This window comes from Lytechinus pictus, chromosome 6 (assembly GCF_037042905.1).
Source record: "Lytechinus pictus isolate F3 Inbred chromosome 6, Lp3.0, whole genome shotgun sequence".
Taxonomy (NCBI): domain Eukaryota; kingdom Metazoa; phylum Echinodermata; class Echinoidea; order Temnopleuroida; family Toxopneustidae; genus Lytechinus; species Lytechinus pictus.
Window position 1 is genome coordinate 7662957 of NC_087250.1, and position 14585 is coordinate 7677541.

Below are 14585 nucleotides of genomic sequence, written 5' to 3' on the forward strand. Positions count from 1 at the left end.
AACATGTTTAATGTAATATAGATTGATAAAGCGCTATATAAATGCCAATTATTATTATTATTGAAAAACAATAAGCATAACACTGAAATTTTCATCAAAATCGGATGTAAAATAAGAAAGTAATGACATTTTAAAGTTTCGCTTAATTTCACAAAATATGTTATATGCACATCCCGGTTGGTATGCAAATGAGGGAACTGATGACATCACTCACCAGGGGCCGCGGAACGGTGGGGGGGGGGCTGATCATGCAAAAAATCACAATCATATGGTAATTTTTACGTTTTGTACACGGTTTTGGAAAAAAGTGGGGTGGGCTGAAGCCCCCTCCCCCCCCCCCCTTCCACGGCCCCTGTTTTATAGGTTTTCCCGTCCAATGTCATATAGGAGTCACTTAAAATTATCTATGGGGATCCAAATTCACGCGATATCGGTCATTAAAATTTCAAAATCAGACAATGGAATTCATTTGAAGACACTAGAATTCATTTTATAATCATTCAAATAAATTGATGGTCAAGACTATTTCAAATTTGATCATTTAGATATTTGTCACGTGCTTTTGATTCCGTTCTTTAAGGCAAAGAGGTTCGTTAGTGGTCTTATAACTTAACGAACTTTTATTCTAAATTTCAGGCAATGAAATTCAGGAATTACTCATTCAATTTAATCAACAATGACCGATAGGATTGCTTGAGCAACCAGTTTCATTTTTTAAATTCAAATTAATGATGTGTAATTCTTTTGTTTTACATGACATCTGTATCTAATATGTAAATATATCAATATATTTATAACAAAATTAGAATTTTTATGCACTGTGGCTAAATTGTTTTAATTTGTTTAGCCCAAATTTAAATTCCCACAATTTCCTTAGTTTTCATTATAAACACACATTTAGCATCTTTTGCAAAGGGATTTTCACCCGACAATGCTGATTGTGCGGGCATTATCATTTAATGTTTTATTTCTTCTTTTTTTCTGTTCTTTTGACTTTATTACAAGTCCCAAGGGCGGATCCAGGATTTTCCAAAGGGGGGGGGGGGCATTTAGTACAGAAAAAAATTGACAACCTAAAAAAAAAGATCTTCACTACAAAATCGAAGTCATTTGTTGAAGGAAAGAAAAATTTATGGCATTTTCATAAGCCAGTCGACTATATTTCAAAACTATACACTATTAATGCTATGGAGTCAAATTTGACTCGGAATGACGCTAGCTGTGAGTCGACTCTTACGAGTTAAAGTGCCTAAAATTCCTCATGAATTTGACCCGGAAGAATGTTGCATCAGCTGAAAAATCACTCAATGCCGAGTCAAATATAACTCGGAAACTACTCACTTTGACTCAAAAGAGGGGTAACTCCTTGCTGGCGCAATTCCGAGTCAAATTAGGCTCATCGGAAATAGATGGGTGTATAAAGGGCCATAATTTAATCCGGAATTTGAGATCAGACTTATATGTGAAAGATGCACTGATTACACAAAATACATTTGCATTTGCTTAAACAATAATTGTTCAATACCATTAAAGCTTACCAATCTTTCGCTTAATTTCACAAAATATGTTATATGCACATCCCGGTTGGTATGCAAATGAGGGAACTGATGACATCACTCACCAGGGGCCGCGGAACGGTGGGGGGGGGGGGCTGATCATGCAAAAAATCACAATCATATGGTAATTTTTACGTTTTGTACACGGTTTTGGAAAAAAGTGGGGTGGGCTGAAGCCCCCTCCCCCCCCCCTTCCACGGCCCCTGTTTTATAGGTTTTCCCGTCCAATGTCATATAGGAGTCACTTAAAATTATCTATGGGGATCCAAATTCACGCGATATCGGTCATTAAAATTTCAAAATCAGACAATGGAATTCATTTGAAGACACTAGAATTCATTTTATAATCATTCAAATAAATTGATGGTCAAGACTATTTCAAATTTGATCATTTAGATATTTGTCACGTGCTTTTGATTCCGTTCTTTAAGGCAAAGAGGTTCGTTAGTGGTCTTACAACTTAACGAACTTTTATTCTAAATTTCAGGCAATGAAATTCAGGAATTACTCATTCAATTTAATCAACAATGACCGATAGGATTGCTTGAGCAACCAGTTTCATTTTTTAAATTCAAATTAATGATGTGTAATTCTTTTGTTTTACATGACATCTGTATCTAATATGTAAATATATCAATATATTTATAACAAAATTAGAATTTTTATGCACTGTGGCTAAATTGTTTTAATTTGTTTAGCCCAAATTTAAATTCCCACAATTTCCTTAGTTTTCATTATAAACACACATTTAGCATCTTTTGCAAAGGGATTTTCACCCGACAATGCTGATTGTGCGGGCATTATCATTTAATGTTTTATTTCTTCTTTTTTTCTGTTCTTTTGACTTTATTACAAGTCCCAAGGGCGGATCCAGGATTTTCCAAAGGGGGGGGGGGCATTTAGTACAGAAAAAAATTGACAACCTAAAAAAAAAGATCTTCACTACAAAATCGAAGTCATTTGTTGAAGGAAAGAAAAATTCAAGCCCCTCAAAAAAGGTCCCCAATTTCCTACATGAATGACACATTCCAGTGAAAAAATTGTGCCTCTAAAAGTGGATCCGCCACTGACATGTCTCTTTTTATATTTCAATTTCATGGGTGATCCTAGGTATGCCAAGCATGGCGGATTTGGAAAAGGTGCATGGCTCCATACACCATCAACCGGTGCCTTTATTCTGCCTTTATTCTATGAAAAAAAACCATTATATATATGTCCAGATCCTATGCCCCGTATTCTGAAGTCAGGTTTAAGTTAAACTCAGGTCTAAAGTTGTGGTTTAAGTATGGACAGCCAAAAGTATCAATTTTTTTTATTAAGTTGTACGTTTCTTATGTTTGCTGTGCTCTTTCTTGATTCATCGATGGTGAAGACAATAATTTATATATACTTCCTAGACAATTATGAATGATTTGAGAGCCAAATGAGCTGAAATATGATATCCCTACTGTTAGTGATTTATGTAACAATTGGCTGTCCATACTTAAACCACAACTTCAAACCTGAGTTTAAGTTAAACCCGACTTCAGAATACGGGCCTGTGACTTCAAAACAATTAGCACCGTACTGCAAAAACTCCGGTGTTGATTTAACACCAGCCCGGAATCTATTTATGTCCACACCAGAGAAGTATTGAAACAACACCAGTTTGGAATGAAACCGATGTTGTTTTAATACTAATTGGTGTTGTATAAACACCTATCTGGTGTTAGACCAAAACGAAACTGGTGTTGTTTAACACTTCTCTGGTGTGGACATAGATTCCGGGCTGGTGTTAAATCAACACCGGAGTTTTTGCAGTGCATGATTGGGCACAAAGTTACACAATAACATCTAAAAATTGATAAGAACCATATTTTTAAAGGAAACCAAAACCCAAGAAGAGAAGCAATCTTTTTGGAAAGGGTAAAAATTACATCTTGCCTCTTAATCTGAGCACAACATATGTCATGGGAAAATATATAATTCACACCACTTATGTCAAGGTCAGGAGGGGATAACGTGATTATGTAAAATAAAGGGGAAAATCTGAAAATTTGTGTACAAAACAAATGGAGAGTTGTCCAAAATATCAGCCGGTATTTTGAAGCACGTTTGCCAATTTGAGGATCCCCATAGAAAGTACAACAATACTTTTTAAACGTCCATAACTTGCTTATTTCATAACCGATTTTGATGAAACTTTTTTAAATTGTTCCTCTCATTTTACTCTTTCCAATAAAAAGCTCCTCTTCTTCTTAGTGTCTGGTTTCCTTAAAGAGTAGAGTTCATGTAAAATAAGGACGCTCACCTGTACTTTTAAAAAAATATGTCTAGTCATGAGTCATTGATTATACTGTCTTGTGTTATTTTCAGAACTATACAGAAGACAAATCGTGATAAAATCTGGAATATCGTGTTTGTTCTTCATTCCTTTTATTGACATTCCCTAAGGCCTATATTTTCGAAGTTAGAATGGCATCGAGAATTTCAATCTCAATTTAAGCACCGTCATCATCAACATATACAGAGACCTTGCTTCGATTCAACATAGACTGTGAGACCAGGTCCATAGTGAGACCAACGTCCACCAATATAGTAAGTTGAGTTGTACATAGTGGGCAGCGTACTGAGTCAAATATTTTGAGGGGCCACAACACGACGTATGTATAGAAAAATTTTAAAAAGTCGCGAGAGGACTAAAATTTTGGCCATTTTTCAAAATACAAATCTAGTGATGATATTTTGTTATTTTTTCATGACATTCAACAGATAATAGGCATATACCATACAAGTTACATTTATATAGCGCATTCCATTAATATTTCAATTCGCCTTACAATACAGCATACATACAATAATATATCACTTACCCTCAGATTAACAAAATACACATTAATATTATGAAATGTATACATTAACATACATTATAATCATATCACATTCTTTCCATTTCTTTCCTTTTCTCCTACACTTCATGGAACCTTCCTCTCTTTCTTCTTCCCATTTTTAAATTTTATTATTATTATTATTATTTTTTTTTTTTTTTTTTTTTTTTTTGGGGGGGGGCTTTATCTTATTTGGCTAGGCCGCCCAGCCGCCCTGGCCCAATGATCAGGGTATGAAGATATAGCTTTTCAACGAACAAAGTTGACTACTGGACATTCTTCTGGGGACCGGTCTTACGAAGCGTTGTGATAGATTCAAATCAAACGCAATTTACGATTGATCCTAATTTGTGTAGTTAAGAGATAGGAATCTTGGATCAATCGCACTTTGAGTTTGATTTTAGTCTATCGAATCTCTTCGTAAGACCAGGTCCATGGTACGACCGTGTGCCCAGGGTTCTAATTTAAGAGATTGATGATATTTGGTTAGGCCAGATTATTACAATCGGGATAAACAAAAGAAGAAGATATGGTTGCTACTTCTCTGTTGAACAAGGGCCTTTTCACACGTGAATCTTCCGCCTTTTCACACGGTGCCGAAAAAAAAAATCGTAATTTGAATGATGATTCCAGTGAAAAATAATGCTAATGACGAATATTTACCACGAATGAAACCAAACTAGAACATGATTAGAATCACTAATGCTAATCACAGTCACGATTGCAACTTGATAGCAATCATCATTACAATGATGATTCAAGATTCACGTGTGAAAAGGCCCTTGAATTATCATTGTGATAACTCTGATTACGTTCGTGATTCTAATCAAGTCCAGTTTGGTTTCACACGTGCCAAATATTCGTCATTAGCCTTATTTTTCACTGGAATCATCATTCAAATTACGATTTTTTTTTTTACCGTGTGAAATGGCGGTAAATAAGTTTCCGAAAGACCCAAACCATGACATGGCAAAAATTAGAGCTTTAACAAAAGTGGTCCAATAAGGAGTTGACACCGGGAGTTGACAATCGGGGTCGTCATCCTCATCTCGATTGAATTATTTATACATGTATAGAGTTAAGACCCAAACGTCTCAATTTTATAGGCCCCTATACTGCCCTTCCTTCTTTTGGTCTTTCCTTCTTTATTTATTTCTTCATCTTTACTCCTTTTTCTTTTTTCTTCCTGCCTTTCTTCTTTTAATTTCTGTCTGTTTTTGTTATTTCATCCTTCCTTCCTTTTATTTTTTCTTTCTTTCCCTTATTTCTTCCTTCCTTCCTTTCTGCCTGCCCTGTTTTTGTTTTATTTCTTCTCTAAGTCCTTCCTTATTTCTTCCTGTCTTTCTTTCTCTTCTCTTTCTTTCTCTCTCTCTCTCTTTCTTTCTTTCTGTCTTCCTTTCTTTTTTTTCTTTCTTTCTTTCTTTTTTTTTTCTTTCTTTCTTTCTTCCTTCCTTTCTTTCTTTCTCTCTTTCTCTCTTTCTTTATTTCTTTCTTTCTCTCTCTCCCCCCTCTCTTTCTTTCTTTCTTTCTTTCTTTCTCACTCTCTCTCTTTCTTCCTTTCTTTCTTGTTTCATCTATCGTTTTCTAATTCTCCGTTTCTCTCCCATTTCTTTATATTTTCACTATTTCAAAAATCAAAAGGGGCGGAAGCCCCCTGCCCCCCCCCCCCCCCCCCCTCGTGGCGCCACCCTGCAATGATAGATTGTTGGTTAAAAGTCCATCTCTAAAACCATTCAGGACACATTGAATCCTGGCTTGAACCCGCTTCACGTGATCATTATCGCGGCTCCTCGAACATTGCCTAAAAGGGTGCTTTGTGAATTAATTTTGTTCATTGATTTCATTGAAGCACTGACACGATGAAGTCGTCGATGATCTCGACCGTACTCCTTTCGATGGCGATGTCGGTCGTCATCGCTTCACCTAACGGACCTCCGGTAACAGTACCAGGTCTGTGCGAGAACATGGTCCCTCAGCACGGGCCTAGCGATGCGACAGGAGATGCCCCATATGCCATAACTGCGACCAAGCAAGCTGATAATACATACACTGGTAGATTTCATTACATTTATTTATTATTTGTTGATTGATTGATTAATTGATTTACTGATTTATAAATACTTTATTTATTCATTTATTATTTATCCATCTATCTATCTTATTTGGTCTATTTTATTCATTTATTCAGTTAGTCATTGATTTATAATAATATATTCATTCAATAATTATTCATAAACATACCATTCGGTTATTTGTTTTTATTTGCTATCTTCTTTGTTCGGTTAATTCGACTGTTTTACTTATTAAGTATTCCTTCATTCGCGTATCAAATCAATTATCCATCGATTGGTTTTTTATGATTCATTTAAATTTGTTTAATAAACTGATACTGGGAATTGTTTGTATGGATTCTTGGCAACACCTGATTATTCATTGGTTACTGAAATATTCGATCAATTTATTTTTCATTGATTGATTGACTGGTTTTAATGAATTTACTGACGGATACATTAGTTGATAAATATTGATAGATTATGGAAAGCTATTGATTGATTGGTTAACTTTAATTATTTTAATCCGTTTATTTATTACTAAAGTGATGTATTTCAATTTTGGATAGATTTTGATTGATTGATTGATTGATTGATTGATTGATTGATTGATTGATTGATTGATTGATTGATTGATTGTCGGAATTGTCTCCATGGAAGACACTTTATTAGTGATTGATGGAAGTTCAAATAGGATAAAATGTTTACATACAGTAATTTTAACATAAAAAAAGAGATTTATTCTGCAAGGCAGGAAGCTGTTTTGCCACCTGTTGAAACCACGTTAAAACATTGTAGAAAATATAGAGGAAAGAGGAATATAAGATTGCACAAGAATGGAATACCTTGGCAATACATCTCCAGAAATGGGAACAGATTGATTTAGAGTAACGAATGGATGCGTATAGGTCATTTTTATTATTACTTTTTCCAAGTATGTCATGTATTAAACAATATTTTATAGTATTAGTCTTATGTTATTGTGTAATTTTCAGTAAGTGCTTGTGATCAAATATTACCTTTAATAATTATTTGCAATGTTCATTTCGTCTTGTAATGTTTTGTGATGCATGTATGATTTGTTTGATTATGAAGATATTGAAATAAAAAAATGTTAAAAAAAGGACTGTTAGATGGTCGATTAATTGATGAGTTGATTGGTCAATGGCAAAAAGAAGCTGCTGAAAACTGCTTATCTAATAAAAGAGAGCCAATGGAGTAAATTAGAAAGTCAAAAGGGGCCCCCGGGGGGGGGGCCACTTCCATTGACGAGTGGATACCATGCGCGACCACGGGGTCTTGAAAAGCACCCTAAACACGTATTTTCCATATTCTGAAAATGACCCCTTAACAAGTATTGGCGTGTGAAACCCTACCCTTAACAAGTATTGGAAACAAATACTATTGGCAAGTATTCCCAGAACTGAGCCCCTAAACAAGTACAGCGATGTATTTTCCATATTCTGAAAATGCACCCCTTAACAAGTATTGGAAACAAAACGATACTCTTAGCAAGTATTCCCTGAAATGAACCCCTAAACAACTACAGATATATTTTATTGTTATGTCACGCGTCCGTCGGTCGTCGGTTTTACCTTTAGACACCAATGATTATTTTGGTTTAGTACGGCCCCACCTTCCACACCTCGTGCAAATCGGACTCTAAACACGTAGTGTTGGGGCAAAAAGGACATCCTTTATAAAACATTTTAATTTTGTTTTATCATCCCTGCATATTTGACCCTAAACACGTATATTTTTCCGAGCGAAATAGATACCCTTTTTTCAATATTTTTGTGTTTTTGACACCCTTATCACGTTACGTACGTAACGTGCCCTATCTTGAAAAAGACATCCTTTTTACGTGTTTTTTTGGTCGCGCATGGTATCCACTCGTCAATGTAAGTGGCCCCCCCCCCCCCCCGGGAAGGGGCCTAAGCTTTCGATCCTAGCAGAATCTTCGTCGGAGGCAAAATGACAAACGTATGAAGTGGAACAACCATAATATAGACCACAGACAAGCTCCAGCAGCACTAGAAACAAGGAGACAAAAGGGGCATTAGTGAGTAGAGAAGACCAATCAGGTTTAATAGTGAAGGGGATGAAAGAAAAGGAGTAGGCAGACACAAAGGGAAGTTAGTGTAAGTAAGGCCAGTAAAGACCTCAAGCCAAGAGGGATTAAGATAATGAGGCAGGCAACATCAAACAGGATCTGGAACAAAACAGTGATAGAGGGTATGAGGAAGAGATGAATAACAAGAGAATTAGTGAGAGGTGGGTCAAACAGGTTACAAAGAAAGGCATAATAAATTGGTCGATAGATAGATTGATTGGTTGATTGCTTTGTAGATGGATTGCTAATAAATTATTGGTTGAAAGATTTATTGATCTAATGATTGATAGATTGGTTTACTGACTATTTATTGATTTGCTATCTTTTGATTTTGTTTTCATAGTACGAATTGAGGGTGTCGACAGCTCCACTTTCCGTGGGTTTTTCATTCAAGCACGCCCCTGGGACTCCTCGTCTTCCAGCGAATCTGAGACGGCTAGTCTCGGCGTCTTCTCATCTCAAGATACCGTTACTAAGCCATTAGACTGCTTCGGTTCCACAGGGGTAAGCAACTAAGCATATTCAATGGCATTGCATGCGGTTGCGTCCTGATATACCTCATTTCCTTGCGTTAATAATGTTTTGCGCTAATTCGATAACGTTGATAACATTTGCATTAATTATTTCACGTTAATAACGTTTGCGTTAAATCGTTAACGTCAATAACGTTTGCGTTAATTCTTGAATGAGTAATTCGTCGATGCTAATAACGCTTGCGTTAGTTCCATAACGTTAATAGCGTTTGTTCGTGTTAATAACGTTTGCGTTAATTGTGAACGTTAATGACGTTAACAGGGGCCGCCGAAAGGTTTTCAAAGTGGGGGGGGGGGGGGCTGACCATGCAAAATATCACAATCATATGGTAATTTTTACGTATTTGTACACGGTGGGGGGCTGAAGCCCTCCCCTTCCCAGCCCCCCCCCCCCCCCCCCCCCGCTTCCGCGGCCCCTGGTTAATGCGCTAAAACCGCGCTGGTTCTCTTGCGTCCACTGACGACGTAGCTACCTACCGATTATACTGTGTCTGTCTTGCGTTGTTTTCCTTGCGTTCCTGCGATCCCGCAAAACACTTTACGTTTATAAGACGGGGAAGACGGGATATACATATAACAGCAGATTCACTGGAGCAAAACTGATTCTCTTTGCACGAAAGCAGCAACGATGTCATATTTTTCTCCGTCTTCTGTATTTTCACGGTATTATTCTGGGATAAAAGTTAGATCTGCATTTATATACCTTGCGTGTGAAAAAAAAAATGCGTTTCATACATAACCTATATGCGCAAGGCAAGCTCTACCAAATTCTTCATTGCTCTCAAAAGGTTTATATTGCCATAAGGTTACACGGGCCTAACTACAACTGGCAGGCAAAAGATATTCATTCGAGCCAACCCATTCTCAATTTTTAAATTTGATATTGCTATTTGACAAAAATGAATGAATATGACTGACAATCTAACACTGATTTTAGGGAGGGTACCAACTGAACTTCCTTTTCCCAAATTGGAAAGATATGTCACCACTTTGGAACTATTTTTTTTTACTGGCGGAAGAATTAGGGCCATTGTACTCTCTCAAGTGATGAATTCTGTGTTTGTGTGTGTATTTGAGTTTTGTCAGACGTGTATCAATCAGATATGATTATTTACGTCTGGGACCGACCTTTAACGTTCGATCCTGTCAGGTGTAGTCTTTATAAATGCCGATTTATTTTCAAAATGAGCCGGTCGAGGTACGCTATTTTGGTCAGATATGGAATGTCAGACATATATGCTATCCACTGGTAGTAAACATTCAACCCTCGAATTTCCTCCTTATTTTTTATGATTTTTTTTTAAAGTGCCACTTTAACACACGAGTCTATGGGAAATTATTTAGGCATGTGATACCCTGATCTCGTGAAATGCCTAAAATGTTCCGCCCCTTAAAAAAAAATCAGAATGCCACTGCCTTGGCCTTATATACACAACCACTCTTTGTTTGTCCGTCCGTGCTTTTAGACGATGTCGTTGATATTCTTATCTTTTTTATATATAAGATTAGGGCCTCGTATGATATATCATAGAGCTTAGCGATTGACCGTTGGCCTGATATTTACAATTGATTATACACAATGGTGAATGCAATCAATGGTGAAACTAGCTTTACGATCAATCGTTAGAGTTTATGTTACCGGGTCCTGGACCGGGGTAATTGTCGGTCGAGTATAGATTACTTGATTACCGTAATTACAAGACGTATGGGGTGGTTACATATATACGTGAAGATTGAACGAAAACAAAATATGCAGTGCACATTTAGAAATACAGATTCGAGTTTGCACCCTAAATGAGCAACTTTTGTGTGTAATCTTGCACCCTATATAAGTTGGGAAAAGGTGCAAAAATTCACCCTTTTTTAAAATTATGATTTGCACCAAGAAAATGCCCGTTTCCACCTTAAAAAGTGCAACTTTTCACCTTTTAAAGTTGCACAATATTGACATTAAACAGTTTCAAATCTGCACCTTTATAGCAAGGTTCATTAATTATCTGCATCCTATTAGGGTGCTTAATGTCGCTAACTACGTCCGTAAAGGTACACAAATGAGCAAGCTTACACTCATTGGCCCCCCCTCCCCTTTGCATGGGTGCTGCTATATCCCAATTAGCATGATTAGGGGTGCTAATTTGAACCCCCATTTCTTAGTGTATGTGTCCCACAAAATGGAAAACGAAATGAATAATAATAGCCAATTTTTATATGGCGCTATGGCGGTCATTGGATTCATTTCAATCCCGCACGGAAAGTGCACAATTTCCACTCCCAGGGGAGCATTTCTTGCATTCATCGCAGGCTCATTATGGCGCAGGCTGGTAAATTCAAACATACAATATCTTTCGCATCCTACCGGGTACCCATTTAGCACCTGGGTCGAGAGTGGCAAAGTGTGGATTAACGCCTTGTCAAATGACGCTAGACCGCGGTGGGATTCGAACACACGACCCTCTGTTTACAAGGCGAGAGTCAGAACCACTACTCCACGGCTCTTCATTTACATGTTTTTTCCCAAACATTCCCGAATGATTTATAATATTCCAAATCACCCATTATCCATTAATTATGCGTACTCGTGATCACCCCCCCCCCCTTTTTTTTTTTTTTACACGTACAGAATGCCTGGGGACACAGCATCAACAATAATAAAACTTCGGTCGAAGGGACATGGGTTCCACCGGCAGGATCGGGCGAAGTCCGTTTCAGGTAATTGTCCAGTTCAAAGTCAATATCTTTTCCTGTTATCTTTAAGTTTTTGTTGATAAAATCACGACGAGACACTTAAAACAAAGCAGTATATATATGAATGAGCGTAATATAATACCTGTATATATATAGCAATAAACAGTGTCCAAAATGTTTCTGTTTCTGGTTGTGGTAACTCCCGTAGGAACTCGGCAGGACAGCATTTTTGCTGGTAAACACCAATCTGGTATATAACCAATTACCTAGGAAACATTTTACGTCTAGGTTAATCAGTCATAGTGGCTGACCTTATGTGTTATGTGCCTCAAGAATATTAGCTACCACTATACTGCTTTGTTGGAAAAGACCCGGTGGAATAAAATCCAAACGTTTTATTTAATTTAGCAGAAATTTTCGTATTTTTAATGGTTTCTGTTTGAACTTTCAATTCTTCCGATTGGATTTATACCCGAATCTGTATTTTTCTTTAATCCTCTGATTGAAATCTGTATAAAAGCTATTGATGATTAATAGGACGAATCCGAATTATTAAATAATATTCAAGTGTGACTATAAAATCTGTTATATTTACTTTTAATATAATTTGAACTTGTCTATATTGCAGAAACAGTTATCTCTAGCATATATTGATCTTTAAATTATTACAATATCAACATAATTTATTTATGTAAGTGTCTTTTCTGGAATAGATCACTTGCTCACATTGTATATATGATATTTAGATTGAAAATGAAAGCAAAACAAAAATAAGTATGCATGATAGAAGCAAACTAACTGTAAGTTTTTAATGTTAATCTTCGCACACTATAAGAAAAAAAGAGCTCCGCACCCTAACTGCAACTGTGCAACAGAAGGGGTATTCTTGCTCCCTAAGTTGAAAAAGAGTGGAAAATAAAAAAAATGTGTTTGCTCGTTTATACACGAGGAACTTTGCATCTTTTCGGATGCATGAACTATTGCGTTTAATAAGCAACCTGCATGGTACATCTCGACACCATTTAGGGTCTAAACGTAGCTAACTGAACACTTAAAAACTATGCAAATAGGGTCTAATGGTGCAAAGTTGCACGAGAAAGGCGCCCCCAATGTTGCATTCTTTATAAGTGCTGCCAACTTGCACCCATTTTTTCTTGGTGCGTGAAAAAGATTAGTACAGTAATGCCTACTACCCATGTTCACTTATGTTCATTTGTTTTTATTTGCACGGCCATTTTCACTTTTTAAAGAGTGACTGTTGTCCAGGGACCTGCGAGCACTTACTGGACCGAACTTTATTCTGACGTCATCATGTACGGTTCGATGACCACTATGAAAATGACGACATCGTCATCAGGTAGGTCCATGACGTTATGTTGCTGGATGCTGCCATGGTGAAGGTGATGATGATGGTGGTGGTGATGATGATGGTGGTGGTGGTGATGATGATGATGATGATGGTGGTGGTGATGATGATGAGGAAGAAGATGGTGATGATGAGGCTGATGGCGATGGTAATGATAGTGACGGCGACGATGATTTGATTTGATTTTGATTTGATTTGATTTATTTATTTTCACATTCCAAAAACAAGAGTATATACAAGTGTAATCATTTTTTTTCTTAGCATAACATAATAAGCAAATGACATAATTATTAACATATGCATATATACAATCTAATTGAAATATATTTATACCTGATAAATTTCTCTTTTTTTATTATAAAAACAAATAGCAGAATTTTTTATATATATATACATATATCGACATAATACATTTTGAAATGTGGGAGACCTTCATCTTAACTTTAGAGCTTGAAATTGATAAAGGCCTCAAAGGAAAGGGGAAGGAAAATCATGATGATGATGATGATGATGGCGATGTTGTTGATGATACTGATGATGATAATGGCGATGGTGGTGATGATGATGGTGAAGATGATGATGATGATGATAATGATCATTGTGATCATAATGAAGTAATGATGATGATGATGGTCATCATCATCATCATCATGGTGATGACAATTATGATCATTATGATGCTACTCAATGACGTTTGACATACATGTATTTCATTTTCTTTCCTAATTAACCTCTTTTATTTCCTTCTCTTCCTGATGTAGGTAAATCAAGCCTGAGTCTGGCATCTTTCTTCGGATCTCTACTCGTCTTCCTCTTGACGAATGTCTAAATACAGATGACACCCTGCTCCCCATTCTCAACTATTCAGTGGATTGAAAATATGAAAGGACAATTCTGATTGGTTCCCAGTCAATGTTTTGAACATAATACGCATGTAAAAATGATCTTCATTGGCCATTTCAAGTTATAGCGTCCAACAAGTTTACCATCACCGTCACACCATATAGAAACTGATGTCAGATCAATTAAAAGAATGCCATTCAAAATACTATTAGCTGTGATCTCTCTGGGCTCTGTTTAGTGAGTGTGACTGTGCATTGTTTCGTCTACGATTAAAATATGAATAAATCTGTGGTATATTGGGTTATACAAAAAAGATACATGTATTTGACAAAAATCATTATGTCCCTCAAATAAGGTGTAAGCCTATTTATACCAAATGTTTTGCCAAAACTTTGTAGAAAATATTTTTCATCAATAAAGTTACCGGGAAAAGGTAAAGTTCTATACACTCCTGTCATTTTCTTAATTAATTTAATTCACGATTTACAAAATATATATATACAGTGCCTCCCACAAGAAACGAAACCGAGATCTATCGATGATTTATCATAACTTAATCATGAACACAATA

At 36.4% G+C, this 14585-nt stretch overlaps 1 protein-coding gene across 1 annotated transcript; it reads left to right on the plus strand.

Moving 5' to 3' along the window:
* The first annotated feature begins 5423 nt into the window (after positions 1–5423).
* Positions 5424–14452, plus strand: LOC129262990 (putative defense protein). The gene is made up of 5 exons (XM_064100809.1): positions 5424–6475; positions 8931–9091; positions 11741–11829; positions 13056–13162; positions 13933–14452. Exons 1-5 carry the CDS (start codon positions 6283–6285, stop codon positions 13998–14000), a joined length of 618 nt encoding a protein of 205 aa, XP_063956879.1. The 5' UTR covers positions 5424–6282; the 3' UTR covers positions 14001–14452.
* Positions 14453–14585: the final 133 nt, after the last annotated feature.